At 39.0% G+C, this 21838-nt stretch overlaps 1 protein-coding gene across 1 annotated transcript in view; it reads right to left on the bottom strand.

Annotated features, from left to right (window-relative positions):
- The window catches only part of CIP2A (cellular inhibitor of PP2A), a 47266-nt gene that overhangs the window by 6889 nt on the left and 18539 nt on the right, over positions 1 to 21838 (bottom strand). The window contains exons 9-17 of the mRNA XM_059687900.1: positions 19342 to 19560; positions 18159 to 18318; positions 16014 to 16155; positions 14838 to 14937; positions 13184 to 13302; positions 9902 to 10097; positions 9359 to 9433; positions 9154 to 9264; positions 1810 to 2006 (exon numbers count right to left, since the gene is read on the bottom strand). Of these exons, the coding sequence (XP_059543883.1) occupies positions 1810 to 2006; positions 9154 to 9264; positions 9359 to 9433; positions 9902 to 10097; positions 13184 to 13302; positions 14838 to 14937; positions 16014 to 16155; positions 18159 to 18318; positions 19342 to 19560 (1319 nt within the window). The remainder of the gene's footprint in view (positions 1 to 1809; positions 2007 to 9153; positions 9265 to 9358; positions 9434 to 9901; positions 10098 to 13183; positions 13303 to 14837; positions 14938 to 16013; positions 16156 to 18158; positions 18319 to 19341; positions 19561 to 21838) is intronic.

The following is a 21838-nucleotide window of genomic DNA, read 5'->3' as shown; positions in this document are numbered from 1 at the left end:
TGGGATCCCTTGCAATCCGGGACCGCTGGCTTCTAATCACTCACCTGCCTGCCTGCCTGATTGCCCCTAACCACTCTGCCTGCCAGCCTGATTGCCCCCAACTGCTCCCCCTGCCAGCCTGCTCGCCCCCAACTTGGACCCCCGCTGGCCTGTTCACCCCCAACTGCCCTCCCCTCCTGACCTGATCACATCTGCCTCGGCCCCGCCACCATGGCTTTGTCCGGAAGGTCTCCCAATCTAATTAGCATATTACCCTTTTATTAGTATAGATTAGCAGCACAGAACACTAGAAAATTTTCAAATTTTAACCAATCTTGAAATATATAGTAAAACAAGGAACAAGTTAATCAGTGTTTTTATTTGTATTGTTTAGTAGAAAATACATAGTGCTCTTGGTCTTCCTTATAATTCAAAAGATTTAAGACTGGCCTAATAGACAAAAAAGCTTTACAAGGGAGGGAGGGAAAAACAATTAATCTTATAGTTTGTTAGTGGGTGTATAAATTGGTATAGCCTTCTTGGAGGGACACTTGGTAATATATCAAAAATTTAAAAACACATACCCTTTAACCCAGCAACTCACCTTTAAGAATGTATTATACAGATATAGTAACATATAAGTGAATTGTATTCAATGGCATCAAGGATAAATACTGAATAAGAATTTACAGATAAGTTAAACATGAACACCCAGATTTCCATTCTATTAGGCTGAATGACACAAAAGTGTTAATATTCAACCACTTTTGCACTGTACAAATGACCAATTTATATGGTTAAAAATAATATAAATAGTGACAACTTAGGTCATTCAACAATTACTTAGAGTGTCTAACTATGTACCAAGCTCTATTCTAGGCCCTAGGGATCTCTCAGAGAACAAAATAGACAAAACTTGTCCTTGCAGTGCTAACATCCCAAATGACTGATGAACAAATGAAAAGGAGTAGAGTCAACTGGAAAGAAATAAAGAGACCCGTATTGTTTCCAACTTTAATACCGAGTATGATTAAGCAATATTTCATTTCACTAAGTTTCTTGCTAACTACTTACCTCATGGTATTATTAAAATACTAAAGACCTGGTGCATGAATTCGTGCATGGGTGGGGTCCCTTAGGATGGCCTGTGAGGATCAGGCCAAAACCCGCAGCCCAACGTTGCCTGCAGCTCCTACCTGCCGCTCCTGCTCATCCCGGCCCCACTGCACCTGCCCTGGGCTCACGCCCAATCAGTCCCAATCGGGAGAGGCTCAAGCTGTCACAGCAGCACTCTCCACCAGTAAGCCCTGCGTTTGGCGCCCTCCTGAGGGAAGTGGCTTGCAGGGTCGGGCCGAAACCGGCTCTCTGACATCCCACAAGGGGTCCCGGATTGTGAGAGGGCACAGGCCAGGCCGAGGGACCCCACTGGTGCACAATCAGAGCCAGCGAGGGACCACAGGAGAGCTCCAGGGCATGTCCGGCCCATATCGCTCGGTCCCGATCGGCGGGACTCCAGCAGCAAGCTAACCTACCGGTTGGAGCATCTGCTCCCAGTTGGTCAGTGCACATCATAGCAACTGGCCGACTGTCTGCCCCCTGGTGGTCAATGCACATCATAATGAGTGGTTGAGTGGCCTTAGCATATCATTAGCATATTATGCTTTGATTGGTTGAACAGTTGACCGGTCACCAGACGACCGGACACTTAGCATATTAGGCTTTTATTATATAGGATATAAATGTTTATAATCAGATTTTAGGACCACAGGAAAGAAGTGCTATGTGTTCATTATAGATTCTAATCTTAAACAGAAACATTTATAAATTTACCTCTGAAGAAGTTCCATGTAGGATTTTGTCAGTATTTCATGTTCTTCAGCCACAGATTGTAACTTCCTATTATGTTGAAAGAGATGCTCTATGTCACTCTGGGCTCTTTCTGATTCAGCCTGCTGTGACTTCAGCAATGCACCAAGCTCTTCATTTTTTCTTTCAACTTCTCTCAACATACCAGCAAGTGTCCGTGCCTTCAAGAAAATGGAATAGAGACTTTTCCACTATCATTATTTAAACATGCTGTTTTTACAATTTAAAATATTTACCAAATATCTAATAGGCTAGCATCTATTGGATTATATACAGATTAGTCATATATACTTTTTATTTAATTACTTCTAACAAATCTGACACAACCATAGTTTTTTATTTAATAGATAATTCTGACAAAATAATCTCAGTATGACCAGATTCATGAAAATGAACACAATTATAATTACACTAGAGGCCTGGTACAAGACATTTGTGCACTCGGGGGGGGGGGGGGCACAATAAATTCAAGTCATGTGGGACAGACAAGGAAGCCCTCAGCCTGGCCTGTGCCCTTTCACAGTCTGGGAGCCTTCAGGGGTGTACGACTGTGGCTTAGACCCACTACCTGCGGGGAGTGAGCCTAAGCAGCAGTCAGACATCCTTAGCGCTGCCACGGAGGTGGGCCGCTGCGCTCGCCAGCCATCAGCCTGGCTTGTGGCTGAGCGACGCTCCCCCTGTGGGAGCACACTGACCACCAGGGGGCAGCTCCTGCCGTGAGTGTCTGCCCCCTGGTAGTCAGTGCACATCATAGTGACCGGTTGTTCTGCTGTTCGATCAATTTGCATATTACCCTTTTTTTATATAGGATGAAGGCAGCTCTATATATAGTACTCAATGAAAAGGATATAGTTCCTGGGCTAGTTGACAACACTAAATCACAAAGTTTGCACAGCTCAGTTTTTGCAATTCGGGCAAGAATTGAGAAAATGATCTTAACCATGTTACAGATGCTTAAGCAAACATTTAAAAATTAAGTTAGCATAATTAGTGGCACAACATAGATTCATTGTGAAGGTAATTGTGACAAAAAAAAATTAAAGAAAAAAGAACATCAAAGAAGCAGAAAAGTAACTAAAATAATAAATATACTTTCCCCCTTCTTTGGTCCAAAAAAATACTACTTATTTTGAAGTGACAAATAAAAACCTAAGCCATTCTCGTCTTTCAGGACAGAGTCTGTAAAGCAGTAATACTCAATTACTTAGTGTTATTTTTACAAAAAACCTTTTCAGTAAAATAAGAAAAACACTAAATTTTCCAATAAATTCAAGTCACGTGCAACAGACAGGATATAAGAATGTGCTATGAGAAGAGAGAGAAAAAATGATTTTAATATCACTAATTTTCTTTATTGGAATTTATAAAAAACTCAATATACCATCATCAGTCAAGAAAAATAAATCCATGATAAGTAATAAAAAATATGGTTATATTTATTTATATTTTTTAGAATACCTTTACTTGAAAAAGATTTAAAAGGTGTGGTACTTGACACTGATTTTAATGCCTCTTTCAAAAATCAAAGACTTTATTATAATTCATTACAAGTGATATTAGATTATCTAAATTCCATTTCTATCTACTAAGATTTTCATATTACTGCACTAAGTTCTCACCCATAATGTATTCATTGTTTACATATACACTGAGTGGCCAGATTATTATGACTGGCCAGATTATTATGACCACCCCATCAGTACTTCATTGACACTTCCAAAAATAATGAATATTGAAAACTTCCTAAGCAAATACTCTCAAGGTTTTATTATTATTATTATTTGCATAATTAATTCACTTCATTGTATTGATGGGGTGGTCATAATAATCTGGCCGGTCATAAAAATCTGGCCAATGTACATATACAACACAATGCCAAACTTCCTCAGTACCTACTAAGTGCCAAGTACTGTGCTAAGGCCCATTTGATACAGAAAAAGTCTCTGACATCAAGGGTAGTGATGAGGTCATATAATTTTCACATAGTGTGAGATGTATAGAGGAAGGATCACTAAACATGTGTGGGAAGAAGACCAGAATAGCTTCCTGGGAAATGGAGATATTTAAACTAAAATCTAAAGGATTACTAAGAGTTAGAGAGGAAATGGTGTTCTAGACATGGAAGAGCAAGTGCAAGGTCAGGGAAACCTAAGACTGTCAAGCTCCAGAAACAGCAAAGTAATCTAATATGGCTGACTGCAGAGAATGCACAGAAATGCAAGGTGTGCAGTGAGAAGTGGTTAGAATCCTAACATGACAAACTAAGGGATTTAAATGCTCTCTGAGCCAAAGGTAATCCACTAAAGCAAGCATGTCAAACTCGCGGCCCACAAGGAATATTTTTGCAGCCCAGCCAATATAATAGTACATAAGAAACATCTTGCCGAAACCGGTTTGGCTCAGTGGATAGAGCGTCGGCCTGAGGACTGAAAGGTCCCAGGTTCGATTCCGGTCAAGGGCATGTACCTTGGTTGCGGGCACATCCCCAGTGGGGAGTGTGCAGGAGGCGGCTGGTCGATGTTTCTCTCTCATCGATGTTTCTAACTCTCTATCTCTCTCCTTTCCTCTCTGTAAAAACTCAATAAAATATAAAAAAAAAAAAAAGAAACATCTTAATAAAAATTTCATAACTTGATTTTTACACTATCCTGTTATACATAATTATTAATAATGAACAACAACATTCGCTAAAGACTGATTACTATAATAGTGTTGCATTCATTTCCCTTATGTGCTTTATGTGCAGGTGCACCATTTTTCTCCACTAATACTAGCTGCAAATATTTCAGCAGCTGATTGCCATGTCATTAATATTATACTGACTTGTTTGGTGTGTGCAACAGGAAATACTTTGCTTTCAGAGAACAAGAAAAACAGGCTTATTTGCGTTACACTTACTAATTTGTACAGTTATTCAGTGTCTAGTACGTTAATGTTCAAGAAAAATGTAATTTTTATTAAAATGTTCTCTTATTTTATGTTAACGATTACTCATTTATTTTAGCCCTTTGTATTCAGCATGTCTCTATTGAAATAAACCTACGTTTCTATGAAAATTGAAGCTTTTTGTTTTGCGGACCACATAAACTTAAACCTTGTTTATTTGTCCTGTGTTAGCCTTTGAGTTTGACATGCTTGCACTATAGTATGTTCAGCATAGGAGTGATGGAATCAGATTATACCCTCAGGGATCACTGTGGGGGAAGAATGGATGGTAGAATCAAATATAAAAGGAAGATAAATTCTGCTATAAGTAGTAGATGGCTGAAAAGAGGGCAGTAGACTGAAGGTAAGAAGCCTAATTAGACACTCTGTTGTGATTCCTTTGAAAAATGAAAAGGTTCGTGGCAAATAGTGGGAAGAACACAGACAAAAGACAGAAAAAAGTAATATTTAAGCAATATCAACTGGAAGTGGTAAATGAATAATTCCAGAAGGTAAATTGTGATTTCCATTTTTCTTGTTTGCAAAACTGTAAGAATACTGGAGGAATGAATATATAAGAAATTCATTTTTAGAGAGAGAGAAATATCTATGTCAGAGAGAAACATCGACCAATTACCTCTCATAGCACGTTGACCAGGAATGTGCCCTAACTGGGAATCAAACCTACAAATTTTTGGTATACAGGACAATGCTTTAACTGACTGAGCCTCCTGGTCAGAACAAAAGAACACATTTTAAAAAGGGAGAGTGATGACTTGAGTATTGGTTATGCTGACTTTGCAGTATTTGATACATATTTAAATGGGGCTAATACAAGGAGACATTTAGTACATAAGAAAAAGGACACTAGCCCTGACAGGTTTGGCTCAGTGGATAGAGCGTCAGCCTGCGGACTGAAGGGTCCCATGTTCGATTCCGGTCAAAGGCATGTATCTTGGTTGTGGGCACATCCCCAGTAGGGGGTGTGCAGGAGGCAGCTGATTGAGGTTTCTCTCTCATCGATGCTTCTAACTCTCTATCCTTTCCTTTCCTCTCTGTAAAAAAATCAATAAAATATTAAAAAAGAAAAAGAAAAGAAAAAGGACACTACATATACATTTGGGGGCATAGGCATTCTGGTATAGGTTGAAACCATGGAACACCTAAAAAGGGGAAAAGGAAAATATCAAACAATAGAATTGCTGGGTCATATGGTTGTTCTATTTTCAGGTTTTTGAAGAATTTCCATATTGTATATTTGTTTATCCTCACCCGAAGATATGTTTTTTATTGATTTTAGAGAGAGAGAAAAGAAGAGAGAGAGAGACATTGATTCAGTGTCCCAATCAGGGATTGAACCTGCAACGTAGGTATGTGCCCTGACCGGCAATCAAACCCAGAACCTTTAGGTGTATGGATGATACTCTAACCAAATGAGCCACACCGGCCAGAGCTCCAAACTGTTTTTGAATAATGGCTGCACCAATTTACACTCCCGCAAACAGTACATGAGTGTTCCCTTTCTTCCACGTTCTTGATAACACTTGTCATTTGTTGACTTTTTGATGTATCTCATTCTGGTTTTGATTTGTGTTACTTTGCATGGTGACAGATGGTTACTAGACTTAGTGTAGTGATCACATCATAAGGTTTATAAATATTCAATCACTGTATTGTATACCTGAAACTAAAATAACATTGTATGCCAACTATACCTAAATTAAAAAAGGAGGGCAAAGGGCTTAGAAAACTCAACATTTAGGTCTCATAAAGGATATAGAAAAATCAAAATAAACAAAACAGAAGCAAATTCAAAAATACAGAGAACTGATGGTTGCCATATGGGAGGGGAGTTGAAGGAATTAAGTAGAAATTGGCGGCTATAAAAATAGTCACAGGTGTATAAAGTACAGAATAGGTAATATCTACACTAATAAAAGAGAAACATGGTAATTGGCGTACGACTGCTACCCTACCCATTGGCTAATCAGCAAGATATGCAAATTAACTGACAGCCAAGATGGCGACCGGCAGCCAGGCAGCTTAAACAGAACATGAGGCTTGCTTGCCTCAGTGACGGCGGACTCCAACGTTCCCCGTCTGCTGCTGCAGGCCGCTGAGCGGGCAGTTTGAAACATAGTAACATATAGAAGCTAAAAAAAACCTCCAGAAACCTGCTTTCAGCGAGCCGGAATCTCAGAGCTGGAGTTGATACAGAGTTTCGATTGTAGAACACAAACAAGTCTGGGCCTGAGGGTTTCCACTTTCCCAGCAGCAGAGGCCGCAGAGCTGGAGCCAGAGCTAAAGCTGGCCCAGAATAAAAAAGAAAAAAAGGAGCGGTTGGGAGCTTCAGTCACCCGACAGCCTGAAAACAGACCTCAGCCCCTCACCCAGGCTGGCCAGGCACCCCAGTGGGGACCCCTACCCTGATCCAGGACACCCTTCAGGGCAAACCAGCCAGCCCCACCCATGCACCAGGCCTCTATTCTATATAGTAAAAGGGTAATATGCCTCCCAGCACCGGGATCAGCGGAGCCGCGAGGCCTCCCGGCACTGGGATCAGTGGAGCCGCGAAGCCTCCCGGCACCGGGATCAGCGGAGCTGCGAGGCCTCCCGGCACTGGGATCAGCGTGACAGGGGGCAGCGCCCAAACACCCTGATCGGCCCTGCTCTGTGTGACAGGGTGCGGCACCCGAACCCCCCGCCCCCCCCCCCCCCCACGGGCCGTGCTCTGTGCGTGACAGGTTAGAGCCATAACCTCCCCATTGGCCCTGCCCTGAGTGTGAGAGTGGCGGCGCCCCAACCCCCTGATCGGCCCTGCTCTGTGGGTGATAGAGGGCGGTGCCCCAACACCCCCCCCCCCCACGGGCCCTGCTCTGTGTGTGACGGGGTAGAGCCATAATCTCCCCATCAGCCCTGCCCTGAGTGTGACAGTGGCGGCGCCCCAACCCCGATTGGCCCTGCTCTGTGGGTGATAGAGGGCAGTGCCCCAACCCGCTGATCCGCCCTGCCCTGAGTGTGACGGGGGACGGTGCCACAACTCCCCTATCGGCCCTACTCTGTGCGTGACGGGGGGAGCTCCCCAACCCCCTGATGGGCCCTGCTCTGTGTGTGACAGGGGGGAGCTCCCCAACCCCCTGATGGGCCCTGCTCTGTGCGTGACAGGGGTTGCGCCGCAACCTCCCCATCGACCCTGCCTTGAGTGTGACAGGGGGCGGTGCCCCAATCCCCCAATCAGCCCTACCCTGAGCGTGACTGAGGGTGGCATCACAACCTCCCGATCCCCCCTGCTCTGTGCATGACAGGGGGCGGCGCCCCAACTCCCCAATCGGTCCTGCTCTGAGCCCGACCAGGGGCTGCACCTAGGGATTGGGCCTGCCCTCTGCCACCCGGGAGCAGGCCTAAGCCAGCAGGTCGTTATCTCCCGAGGGGTCCCAGACTGCGAGAGGGCACAGGCCTCTAGTCCTATATAATAAAAGGCTAATATACAAAATGACGGGTCGCTATAATGCACACTGACCACCAGGGGGCACTTGCTCAGTGCAGGAGCTGCCCCCTGGTAGTCAGTCAGTGTGCCAGAAGCTGGGCTCATGGCTGGTGAGCGGAGTGGTGGTGGCAGGAACCTTTCCCACCTCCATGACAGTCAGACATCCCCTGAGGGCTCCTGGACTGCGAGAGGGTGCAGGCTGGGCTGAGGAACCCCTGAGTTCACAAATTTCATGCACCGGGCCTCTAGTAGTTAATAATATCATAACTATGTATGGTATTAGATGGGTACTAGACTCATCAGGTTACCCATCTTGTAGGGTATATAAATGTCTAATTACTATGTTGTACGTTTGAAACTAATATAATATTGTATGTCAACTGTAATTAAAAAGTAATAATAAAAAAAGAAATATCCAGCCTAGGCCTATAATATGGCTCAGTGGTTAGAGTGTTGGTCCTCACACTGAAGGGTTGCAGGTTCTATTCCCAGTTGAGGTTATGTACCTGAGTTGCAGGTTTGATCCTGGCCCCCGGTTGGCCACATGTGCAGGAGGCAACCAATCAAGATGTCTCTCACACATTGATGTTTTCTTTCTCTCTCTCTCGCATTTCCTCTCTCTCTCCCTGTCCCTCTCTCCCATTCTCTCTAAAGAGCAATGGTAAAATAACCTTGGGTGAGGATTTTTTAAAAATACATCCATTAATTAGAAAGAAAATCAGAAGATACTGGTGTAATCAAAATTAAAGGTAAAAGGGTTTCAAGACAGAATAGTTATGTGAAATGCTAAGGACAATTTATTTCAATCAGAGCAACAAAGATATAACTAATATTTTGTACATGTTTTACTTCATTTACTTTTCTACTCATCTGATGAGTCTTTATATTATACACACCTCTGTCTCAGCTTGAGTTCTTTGACAGCGATATTGAGCAATCAGTCTATCAGCCTGTGCAAGGGCTAGAGCTTTTGCTTCCAAGAGATCTTGTAGCCTGCTGTCTTTGGACTATAAAAAAAAATTGCATTGATCTTCATCATTTACTGGAATACATCCATTAAAGCTTAATTGTTACACGTAGTTAAAATAAGATTGTACTCACAGCTAATGTAGACAGTTTCATCTCATATACATCTATTATGTCAGATAGTCTCACGTCATTAATCTGATCCTTTACCTAAATTTTAATACAATTGAATCAAAAATCAGAAAATTTTAACATCTGACAAAATAAAAAAAAAAAAGCCTACTAAAAAACGGAATCATTAAAACTTAATAAGTAACAAGTAAAAAAAAAAGAATGTTATATCAGGCAATTCACTAAACATTTCACTAACCTGGCTATTGCCTAAGAATATCTGGGTAAAATTTAGAATGCTTGTGGGAATTTAAAACATATTTCTTAATCTGAGGATGTGGGAAGGGTGGGCTGGCTGGGAAACAGTAGGGATATATGACAGCTGTGTTAAAATATAGGATTCTTATGGCTGATTTTTTCTTATTTCCAAAATTTCCAGAATATTGATACTTTTTATATTAAACAGTTTCATCAATCAAATCTGCATCTAAAGTTGTTATAATCGGGGCTGATATTCATTGATATGTAGCAAGCAGAATCCCATTTATAATGCTGTTTATCACTCACCACCACTCCAGACTGAAGTTTCTCTATTAAGTCCTCAATGTTCAATCCAGGAATTTTATCTTTCAAAACTGGAGGAGTTGAACATTTTACTGATGTTGGAAAACTGTGATTTAATGATTGCAAAGGCATTCTTCTGGGCATATGTTCTGTTTCCTGTTGTCTATAGGCATTGTTTGCTGCTATACTTTCTCCAAGTCTGAATGAGAACCAAAAAGAGTAAGAAATAATTACATAAAAATAGAGCAAAAGACAGAGTTAGTACAGAATTGGGGAATCTTTTAGAATAGGTCTTTTTGGGAATATGTCTTCAAATATTTTTGAAATAATCTTGGAATCTATGATGAAGTGGGATTTTGGGAAATATCTAAATTTGTTAGAGGAAACTCTTTCCTACTTACAACCCTTCATAAAACTACTCTACGTCTGGTTTGGAGGCACTAGAACTAGTTGGTGAGTGTGAATTTATTTGTAAAAATTAAGTACAACATTATTGATAGTGGTGAGAACATCATTACCATTGGTATGGTAACATCACCTGGCCTTTACCTATGGTCTTCACCCTTTCCCTTTCTCCCTCAGTATATGTTCTCACAAACTTGACTTACATTCCACCCCTTCTATTTATCCTGTCTTATTCCTGTCTCAGAGCCTTTATAAGCTGCTGCTTTATGTAGAACACTTGTCCCACCAGATCTGCATAGTGTTGGTTCCTCCTTATCATCAGGTCTCATTTTAAATTCTCTTCCTCATAGAGGTCCCTCTACTCATAATGATCTGCACATTATAAAACTTACTTGTCTCCCAACTAGCATGTAAACATCATGACAGAAGGCCCTCTGTCTAATTCACTGCAATGTCCAAAATGCCTAGGAGAGAACCTGCCACATAGCTGGCCCTTACCAGATGTCTGTTAAATATTTAAATAAAATTTACACACACCAAAAAAACCTACCTACACACCCACCCACCCATCCATCCATCATATAATTTCACCTTATTAAACTGTCTAAGGCAGTGATGGTGAACCTGACACGTGAACTCATTTTTTTGGTTGATTTTTCTTTGTTAAATGGCATTTAAATATATAAAATAAATATCAAAAATATAAGTCTTTGTTTTACTATGGTTGCAAATATCAAAAAATTTCTATATGTGACACGGTACCAGAGTTAAGTTAGGGTTTTTCAAAATGCTGACACGCCGAGCTCAAAAGGTTCGCCATCACTGGTCTAAGGCAATGTAAACAAAGGTATAAATAAATATAAATGGACACCTGAAAGTCTCCAAAGAGAAAATGATACAACACAAGTAAGACAAGGACAGCCAAGACAGTGAAATGGTGGGAAGGCGACATATACAGATACAGAAGATGAACTCCCACTTGCAGTGATGCTGAAACTTTCCATTCTGAAGTGTGGGGGTTTTGCTTCATATCAGATTACCACAGCTGAAGCAAGCAGGCTACCACCATTTCTATCTTGTGACTTGAGAAGCTCCCTATTTGTCCATTTGTTTCTTAAAAAATATTTATTATAAAATGAAGGGAGCTTGGCCAGTGTAGTTTAAAGGTTGAGGGTCGACCCATGAACTAGGGGTCAGGTCAGAAGCCCGAGTTGCGAACTCTATTCCCACTAGGGGGCATGCAGGAGGCAGCAGATTGATAACTCTCTCATCATTGATGTATCTCTCTCTCCCTCTCCCTGAAATCAATTAAAAAAAAAAAAATTACACACACACACACACACACACATATATTTTTTAAAGTTAAGGGACTTCTGCCATGGCCAGTTACTGAATGGTTAGAGTGTTGGCTCATGGACCGAAGGATTGCAGGTTCAATACCTGGCCCTGGTCAGGGCAAGAGCAGAAAGTAACCAACAGATGTATCTCTAATATATCAATGTTTCTCTCTCTCTCTCTCTCTCTCTCTCTCTCTCTCCCCCCCCCCTCCTTCTCCTCCTCCCCCTCCTCCTCCTTCCCCATCCCTTCCACTCTTTCTAAAAATCAATGGAAAAAATATCTTCATTCTTTGGGCGAGGATTAAAAAAATAAGGGAATTTTGAGTAAGTAATCTCTAGGTCTTGTTTTCTGTAGTTCTTCCTCTCTGAATATATGACTATTTAAATTACTTCTGAAAAATGAGTTTGCTAAGTCAGTTAATAGAAATAGCAGAGGTTAGCAAATTTTTTCTTAAAGGACAAGGCAGTGTATTTTAGGCTTGAGGGTCTATCCAGGAGTGGGAAACATCTGGCCTACAGGCCATATAAGGTCCCCTAAGGCATTAGGGGTGAGCTAATTAAGTGTAGTAGGCTAATTTTATGTTGATAATTTTGTATGTCCCTCGAATGATGTTATAAAAATCAAATGGCCCTTGGGAGAAAAAAGGTTCCTCGCTCCTGGTCTATATAGTCTTTGTTAGAACTTCCCAATCCTGATGTCATATCATGAATATATTATAGACAGACAATACAGACAGTATGAAAATGAGTGGATATGGTCCTATTCCAGTAACACTTTATTTACAAAAACAGGCTCCTGTCTGCTGGTTAGTTTGCCGACATCTCGCATGTATAAATGTCTTACCTACTTACCACTGCTTCAGTTTATTCAAACTTCTTTTGCAAATACATTTATACAAAGCACCTCAACTTTTTGAAGTATAACCCTACTAGACATTTTGTTTGTTTTTCAAACCTAATTGTAAATATTCTCTTAATGTTTGAAATTAATGAGTATAGTGGATAATTCTGCCTGGCCATTATCGATTCCACTTTCTGATAAAAGCACAGAACTTTTCTTTGGGAATCCTCTCACCCCCTACCTCCAACCTCCCACATTCCCTAACTCCCAACCTCCAGTTCATGTAGTTCTCATATCTAAATCCTTGGCATTTGCCAAGGTGCCCTCCTTGGCAAATGACCCGGATTTGGTCAATGACAGTGATGCTTAGACTTACTTAAACAGTTGAGAAGGAAAAGCTTTTTGAAGGGAGGAACTAAACTGGTAGGATGTAAGCTTAGTCCGAGGCTACTACATTAAAAAGAAGTGGTGAGAGACAGGAGCTGCATAACATATTTAACCATCTGGATCTAGGTTTTCCCTGAGTATACATATACCTGGTCTTTTCAGTTGGAATCAAATTTTAATTACTTGAAACATTACTGTTACAATGAAGTCTTCAGTTCACTAATTTTCTAACCTGGCTGTATTGAGGCCTATTAAAGAAACACAGCAGGATATTCCAGCACTACAAGAGATATACTGCAAATGATGACAACTCACACTAAAGCAGGAAAATCTGGCAGTGGAGCAGCTTCCAATAATATTCCCAATCCAGACTGGACTTGTTCTCTATTATCTGATGTTAAAGCAAAAGCCAAGGGAGTTATCAGGCGTGGATCCTAAGCAAATCAGAAACCAGAAAACAAGAGGCAAAAAGAATAAATAATGTCAGGTCTTTTAGAGTAAGGTGAATAAACAGAGTAAATCATAAAATAGTATTAGGCGAAGTCAAAAGTGTTTCTGTCTAATGTTTGAATATATTTATTAGTTTTTACCTTGTTATAATTGTCTTAGCAATCAATACTAACATTAGCTTTAAAAATCTGGCAAAGATTTTGAGTGTTTTTGACTGTGCCTATGAAAATCATGTCTTAAATATTTTGAGGAATTTAACATCTGACTACAACTGACTAATATTTTAAATTATTTTCTTTTTCTAGCTACCATTTAAAAGAAAAACTGGCTAATCATTTGCAAATTAAATTTAAAAGTTAAAGTAAAATTCAAATGAACTCAATACAATTTTTTAACTTAGTCACTAAAACAATTATAGTTAAAGTATAAGTCCTTCATGTCAGTAAATATTTTATATTAATACTGTAAGCCCCAAATCATCTATTATGAAAAAAATCTCCTAAGAACTGACATAAAATCAGTTTGAGAAAAACATTAGAACATGAATCCTTTATAACGATCAACATTTTACTAGTACAATGTTGAGTGTCTTATAGGTATTCAAATATAATCTAATGCCACAGAACCATGATAAGAGCTGGACTTTATCTTTGTAATCCCCATGGTAACCTACCATAATTGCTCTCATGGAGGGGGATCATTATTTGCATTTTGTAGTCAGGAACCTGGAGCCCAGAGAGGCAAAATAACTGGCTCAAGTCTGCAGTGACTAATAATTAGTGGAGTCAATAACTAAACCCTGTCTCTTAGGCATTATGCTCTTAAAGTATACAAGTACCCTGTCTCTTAAGCATTATGCTCTTACAGTGTACAAGTGGCCCCAGCCTAAGGTTTCAGTTTTGGCTTCTGCCCTGTCTATAGAGACATGAGAACCATCTTTGTTAACTTATTATAGTAACTTAATGCTCACATTGTTGTTAAATATCTATTATAAAGCAGGTTTTGTGGATACCAAGGTAAACATCTAGAGCTCTTATTCAGCTACTATCATTTACATTTGTGAGTTAGCTATTTTCTGCACAGCCTCTCTAATCTTATCATTCATAATTAAGCCCTTTTCTTCCAAATGTCTCCCTACCTCCTTAATATCCTATCTCATCAACTCAAACTAAAAATAAACCCTCAAACAAATACCACTCCCCTCATCACCATAACGTCAACAAAATAAATGAAGAAAACTGAAGTAGGACACAAAAAAGAAAAAGGCTTAAAAACTGTCACTATCATGAATATTCTGTACATTAGAACCAGGAGCACTTACATTCAGTTTCTGCAAAAATGTAACATAACTGTGTAGTAAGAATATTATAGCTACTTAAAACAATTAACAACTTTAAGCTTTATTCTGATGTCAATTCTAAGAAAATAATCTAAAATATTAAGAATTTTAAAACAAAAACATATATTAGGAAGCATTTACATATGAATAACTACAATTATTTGAAGAATATAAACTCACCTGAAGGATTTTGTAGAAGCTTACTTCCATACCAGGAACTAAATGTTTAAGTCTGTTCATTAAATCAAGAGTTTTCAAAATTACATCAGCAGCAAGTTTGCTTAAAAAAAAAAAAGGTATATTTAAATTAGTTAACTAAAAATTTCCTTAGAGTTTATTTCTGTACATAATTTTAAAGAAAATGAAAACCAACACCTTTGTTTTTAAATCTCAAAAGATACAGTATTGTTTCTTTTGAGAAGTAAAATATTACTGAAAAGTAAAAATATCATAGACACCAACATCCTTTAAACTCAAGACCCAAAGAGAATAAATCAGCATTAATAGTTCTGACGGAATTTTTTTTTTCTATTCTCAAATACCACCATGCCTCAACTTTCTGCTTCAAATTACTAGCAGCATTGGTAACATGACCCATTTAATTCTTAGCTTTGCCACTGGAATGTCAACAACAGAGGGCAACGGTGTAATACCTAAATTTACTGAATGAATTATACTAAACTGTGCCCAAACGGGAGTACAAAAAAAGTAAAAAGATAATCCTTGTTATTGAAGAATGTAATTCTGACAATTATATTTATGAAAATTGGAACAAATCATAGTGTCTAACACTTAGCTGGTCCTCAATAAATGCTTGTGAGATGGACTTAATTCATGTGGGAGGAGGGGGATAAAGTAATCCCATTACTATGCCACTTTTAACCAGAAATCTTAACATGCTAAGGTAGAAGAGTTGTCTTTGTTATTAGAAAACTTACAGCAGTGACTAATTTGCTCATGATAAAAGCTACACCTGTTTTGTCATGCTTTTGCATTTAAATATATAGAACTACATGGACATAAAAACAGTTACTAAGGCAATGTTAAAAAGACCTCCAGAAGTGTTCAGCAGTATAAAAGACCCTTAGATAATCACAATAAATTAAAACATGACGAAACAAACCAAAACAATGAAAAATAAACCAAATGTTAATATCCTTCTTCAGAAGCAGGTGATCTATGGATTAAACAGATTTTCTAAAAAATCATTATGAAAATTTTTAATTCTCCACTACATCTTGAGTAAATAGAACATACCCCAAGGATATGCTTCCAAAAGGGATGAGAATCACTACATCTTTTTATTTTTATTAAGTATGGCTGTACCATTTCACAATTTGAATTTCATATACTTACCCCAATTCAGAATCAGCGACCTTTGTTCCAAACCCCAGATCAATCTTGCCATATGTAAACTGTTGTTCTATCAGAGTGGTACATTTGACAGTAGTCAGAATTTTTGCAACATTCACTTTTAGAGTGTCATCTCCACATAGAGGTAAGTTTTGTTAAGGCACACAAAAAATTTCTCAAAAAGCCTTATATTTGTATAGCACTTTACAGCACTGAGGATGATTTCATGCAAATTATCTCACCGAAATCTGGTGTACTGTTACATTAGCTCAATGACAGATGAGAAAACTAGAGCTCAGAGCATTTAAGTGACAGGTTAGTGATGAGACTGACACCAAAAGTTTCAGACTCAAAGGTGAAACCGAAAGAATGTTCCTCTAGTAGATGGGAGTCTTTTGCCAGCAGGCATCACAATGGTTCAATAAACACTTACTGAACTAAAGGAAGTTATTTTCTCATACTCGTATATTTTAAGTTATTTTGAATACTAGAGGCCCGGTGCATGGGGCCCCTCGGCCTGGCCTGCGGGGATTGGGCCAAAACTGGCTCTCCAACGTACCAGAGGGGTCCCGAATTGCAAGAGGGCAGAGGTCAGCCCGAGGGACCCCACGGGTGCACGATCAGGGCCGGGGGAGTGCAGGAGGGCTCCAGGGCATGTCTGGCCCGTCTTGCCCAGGTCCGATTGGCTGGACCCCGGCAGCAAGCTTATCTACTGGTCGGAGCGTCTGCACCCTGGTGGTCAGTGCACATCAGAGCAACTGGTCGAACAAACGGTTGGACACTTAGCATATTAGGCTTTTATTATATAGGATTTATCATTGAAAAGAGTCAAGTTTTCCTCTGACCTGGTAGCTCAGTGGGTTAGAGCACTGTCCTGATATGCGAAGGTTGTGGGTTTGAACCCTGATCAGGGCACATACAAGAATCAACCAATGAATGCATAAATAAGTGGAACAACAAATTGATGTTTCTCTCTCTCTCATAAATAAACAAACAAATAAATAAATAAATAGGTACCAATCAATAAGAGAAGGACTGAATATATTATGGATATCTGTAAGGTCAAGCAAAGTAATCATTTATCTCTATAGCAATGGTTTTCAATTCTGGCTGTATGTCAGAATCACCTAAGTAGTTTAAACAAATAATCATAAACACTCCTCCCCACTAGGGTTTCACATCACTCGTTAAATTAGAATCTCTGAAAATAAGATTCCGGTGTCAGTATTTTTAAAATGTCCTCCTACTGATTCTAATAAACAGCCCACATTGAGAGACACTGCTATAAAGGAAGAAGGGAATTAAGCAGCAGCAGCTCAGAGAGGAGTGGAAAGAGATGTGGTGTTTGTTCTAGGGCAGGACAAAGTTGAGCAAATTCTTCTTGCTTTGAGATACAAAAAAAAAACCTAACTAGGCAAATGCAAGAGATTTGGTTCAAATATAGTGGTTTCTCGCTGATAATTTTTTTAAAAGCATTATTAAATTTTTTAAAAATTGAGATTTGGACTTTTTTGGAGGGTTAGAATCAGCTGATCTAAAAAAAACAAAAGCTAACAAAGAAAGACCTAAGAAAACCAGTATATAGAAGTTAAGCAGTGATACTAATTTTACTCAAGGTCTTTTTTTTTTTTTTTAATGAATTAATTTGTCTTGATAACATTTGTCTGTTTTATAATCAAGTGTGATGTCACCTTTATTAAAAACATTTATGCTTTAATTTTTAAAACACAGCTAAAATTTACTGAGCTAAAACAATGACACCTTTATCAACATTTATTTCTTCTGATACATTCCACGAAAGATGGCACCATAAGTCATCCAGAGGCAACTATTAGCATCAGAAGTGAAAGGGCAGTTATTTTAGAATATAAATCCTAATCTTAAATTATGATAAAAATATCATTTTTGAAAATGTTCTTTAGATTAAAAGTTTTGCACAAAAATAAGGAAAAAATGTCTGAATAACTTTTTGTAGAAATTATTCATTGAGAATTAGTTCTATATTTAAACTTCAGTTCAATAATTGTGAATAGATACAAGCATGAGAAGTCACAAAATTATAACCAAAGACAAAAATGCAGTAAATACAATGCTGGGAGAAAAAGTGAGTGGTTATTTAGTTTCCATATTTATAATAGTAAAGGATATTTAATAAAACTTCAGTGGCTTTGATCATCCTTTCACATTTTTTTCTTATTAAGGCCTCATCTAGATTTTGATCTGTGAACTGAAGCTGATCAAGGACTGTAGGCAGCAGAAGGGTCACAAAACGGTCAGCTAAGGAACTGTTAGCACTATCTATGACATCCTGGAATATAACCACCACCACCGATTAAAAACAAAACAAAAGATGGAATACAGAATGCAGAAATAGTCATCACAGAGCTACAATATTCTCTCTAAATTTTTTACTTAATAGTTCATTGACCTGTGTCTATTTAAAATCTACCCTTTATCCAGTATCGAGACTATGATGATCTTTTCTTCAAATGGAACAAAAAGGTTTTGGGTTTATCAACTGTAAACAATTTCTAAATAGATTATACTTGTGATTTAAAATTATTATAAAGTGTACTAAAAACAAATATCCTGAACTTGCTAAATGTAATTACAATAATTAAATAGACACTAGTTTTAATGCTTTACAACCACAAATAATTCCCATCAAGAATCTCAAAGGGCTCTTTAAATACTAAAACTGATTAACAGGCAAGACCAATATAAAACAGAAAAAACAACTTGTGCATAATTCCTAATCATTCATACGTATTTGTTTGTGCATAGGATCTAGTAAGGGAAGGAGAAACATTCTAGGAAGAGAATGAGGGTAGGCAGAATGGGTACAAACAGGGAGAATAGGGAAGAATACAAAATAACCCTGGTAGTAGAATCTGCTAGAATATAATGGACTCTATAGAAGGACTTTTGTCTGTATCCTAAGTGTCTAGACATGCCTGGCATGCTCCATGCTACTTCACTGACTCAATCCAATGTTCCTCTGTTTATCAACTCAAAAGGCTAATAAAGAGAGCAGACAGTATCTACTGAGACAGACAGAATGTGAATATTTCAAAAAATAGTCAAACATACAAACCATAAACCTTTACTTATTATACTGAAAGGAGTATATATAAGCTATTCAGTATATATATAAAAGAGAAAACACTAATATTTGTGATTTTGCCAGAGAAAAGAAATTCAGTAGCTGAATGTTAGGGAGCCTAGTAATGGAAAAGTTTTCCTAAAATATATGAACAACTTTAAATTTATTATGAACATTTTTTAAAACAACTGTTCACTGAGAATCATAAAAATGGAAGTCAAATATTACCTCAAATATTTCCTTAAACAGCTCCAATGCTAAAATAGAACAGTTTTCTGATCCATCCAAGGGTTGGCTTGACCAACGAAGTAGAGCTACAGTAGGTTCTGCACATTTAGAACGGCTTCCCAGAACAGTGTTGCCAGATGAAGATTGTTCAAATATCATCTGAGTGAGCACATGGCGCAGCTGAGTCACTGAACAGAAGGCAAGAAGTAATTCTAAAACCTGTGCAATATAAAGTCTTCATTAAATGTCAATTCCTTAGACTTTAGTGCACAAAGCAATCCAATTATAAAAACTGAACCTGACAGACATTTTTAAAGAAAATACTTTGCTGGGAGCTAATTCCAGCAGGTCATAAATGCAAGAAGTTCATCAAAATGTTGGTGAACCTTGAGGCTTCAGCAGGGCTGAAGATACATATTATTGCCTGCTGCCAGACAGCTGAGGGCATTTCCCCAAACCTGAAAATCTACTTGTTATTACCTGCTGCTAGCCAAACAGCTGAACAGTAGAAGGCAGTTCCCCCAACTTGATCAAACTTTACCTTTGATATGTATATCTGTTGTGTGTTTTTTGCAGTCAAAATTGTATATATGCTTTATTATTTTAACTTTTTTTATTACTTAAAATATTACAAAGAGTAGTACATTTGTCTCCCATTTTTTCCCCCTAGACCTTCCCCCAGCCTCCCCTACGCCCCAGTGTCTTGTGTCCATTGGTTATGCTTATATGCATGCATACAAGACCTTCGGTTGATCTCTTACCGCCCCCCCCCCCCCCCCCGACACACACACACTCTCCCCAGCCTTCCTGCTGAAGTTTGACAATCTGTTTAATGCTGCTCTGCCTCTGTATCTATTTTTGTTCATCAGTTTATAATGGTCTTTATTATCCATAAATGAGATCATGTGGTATTTATCTTTCACTGACTGGCTTATTTCACTTAGCATAATGCTCTCCAGTTCCATCCATGCTGTTGCAAAAGGCAAGAGTTCCTTCTTTTTTACAGCAGCATAGTATTGCATTGTGTAGATGTACCACAGTTTCCTAATCCATTCATCCATTGATGGGCACTTAGGTTGTTTCCAAATCTTAGCTATGGTAAATTGTGCTGCTATGAACATAGGGATGTATATATCCTTTCTGATTGGTGTTTCTGGTTTCTTGGGATATATTCCTAGCAGTGGGATCAATGGGTCAAATGAGAGTTCCATTTTTAACTTTTTGAGGGAACTCCATACTGTCTTCCATAGTGGCTGCACCAGTCTGCATTCCCACCAGCAGTGCATGAGTGTTCCTTTTTCTCCGCATCCTCTCCAGCACTTGTCGTTTTTTGATTTGTTGATGATAGCCATTCTGACTGGTGTGAGATGGTACCTCATTGTTGTTTTGATTTGCATCTCTCGGATGATTAGTGACTTGGAGCATGTTTTCATATGTCTCTTGGCTTTCTGAATGTCCTCTTTTGAGAAGGGTCTATTTAGGTCCTTTGCCCATTTTTTGATTGGACTGTTTATCTTCCTTTTGTTAAGTTGTATGAGTTCCCTATAAATGTTGGCGATTAAACCCTTATTGGTGATATCATTGGCAAATATGTTCTCCCATACAGTGGGCTTTCTTGTTGTTTTGCTGTGCAGAAGCTTTTTATTTTGATGTAGTCCCACTTATTTATTTTCTCTTTAGTTTCCAATGCCCTAGGAGATGTATCAGTGAAGATATTGCTTCGGCATATGTCTGATATTGTGTTGCCTTTGGATTCCTCTAATATTTTTATGGTTTCCTGTCTTACATTTAAGTCCTTTATCCATTTTGAGTTTATTTTTGTGTATGGTGTAAGTTGGTGGTCTAGTTTCATTTTTTTGCATGTATCTGTCCAATTTTCCCAGCACCATTTATTGAAGAGACTGTCTTGACTCCATTGTACGTTCTTGCCTCCTTTGTCAAATATTAATTGAGCATATTGGTTCGGGTTGATTTCTGGGCTCTCTATTCTATTCCATTGATCTATATGTCTGTTCTTGTGCCAATACTAGGCAGTTTTGAGAACAGTGGCTTTGTAATACAGCTTGATATTTGTTACTGAGATCCCACCTACATTGTTCTTTTTCAGGATCGCTGCAGCTATTCGGGGTCTTTTTTTATTCCAGATGAATTTTTGGAGAGTTCGTTCTAGGTCTGTGAAATATGTCGTTGGTATTTTAATGGGTATCTGTTTTGCTATAGGGCAAAATCCTATATAATGAAAGGGTAATATGCAAATGGACCGAACGGCAGAATGACTGGTCATTATGATGTGCACTGACCACCAGGGAGCACATGCACAATGTAGGAGCTGCCCCCAGCCCACATGCCCCGATTGCCTGATCAGGGCCTGCCAGCCAACCTTCCCCACAGCCTGCAGGCTCTGATTGCCTGATGGCGAATGGGGAGCCAGGGGTGGGTGGCAGTGGTGGGCGGGACCGACTGCCGGCAGCCAGGGAAGATGGCCTTGATATCACGC

Source organism: Myotis daubentonii, chromosome 3 (genome assembly GCF_963259705.1).
Source record: "Myotis daubentonii chromosome 3, mMyoDau2.1, whole genome shotgun sequence".
NCBI classification, from domain to species: Eukaryota; Metazoa; Chordata; class Mammalia; order Chiroptera; family Vespertilionidae; genus Myotis; species Myotis daubentonii.
Note: the sequence above shows the minus strand (reverse complement) of the source record. Positions and strands in the feature narration are given on the sequence as shown.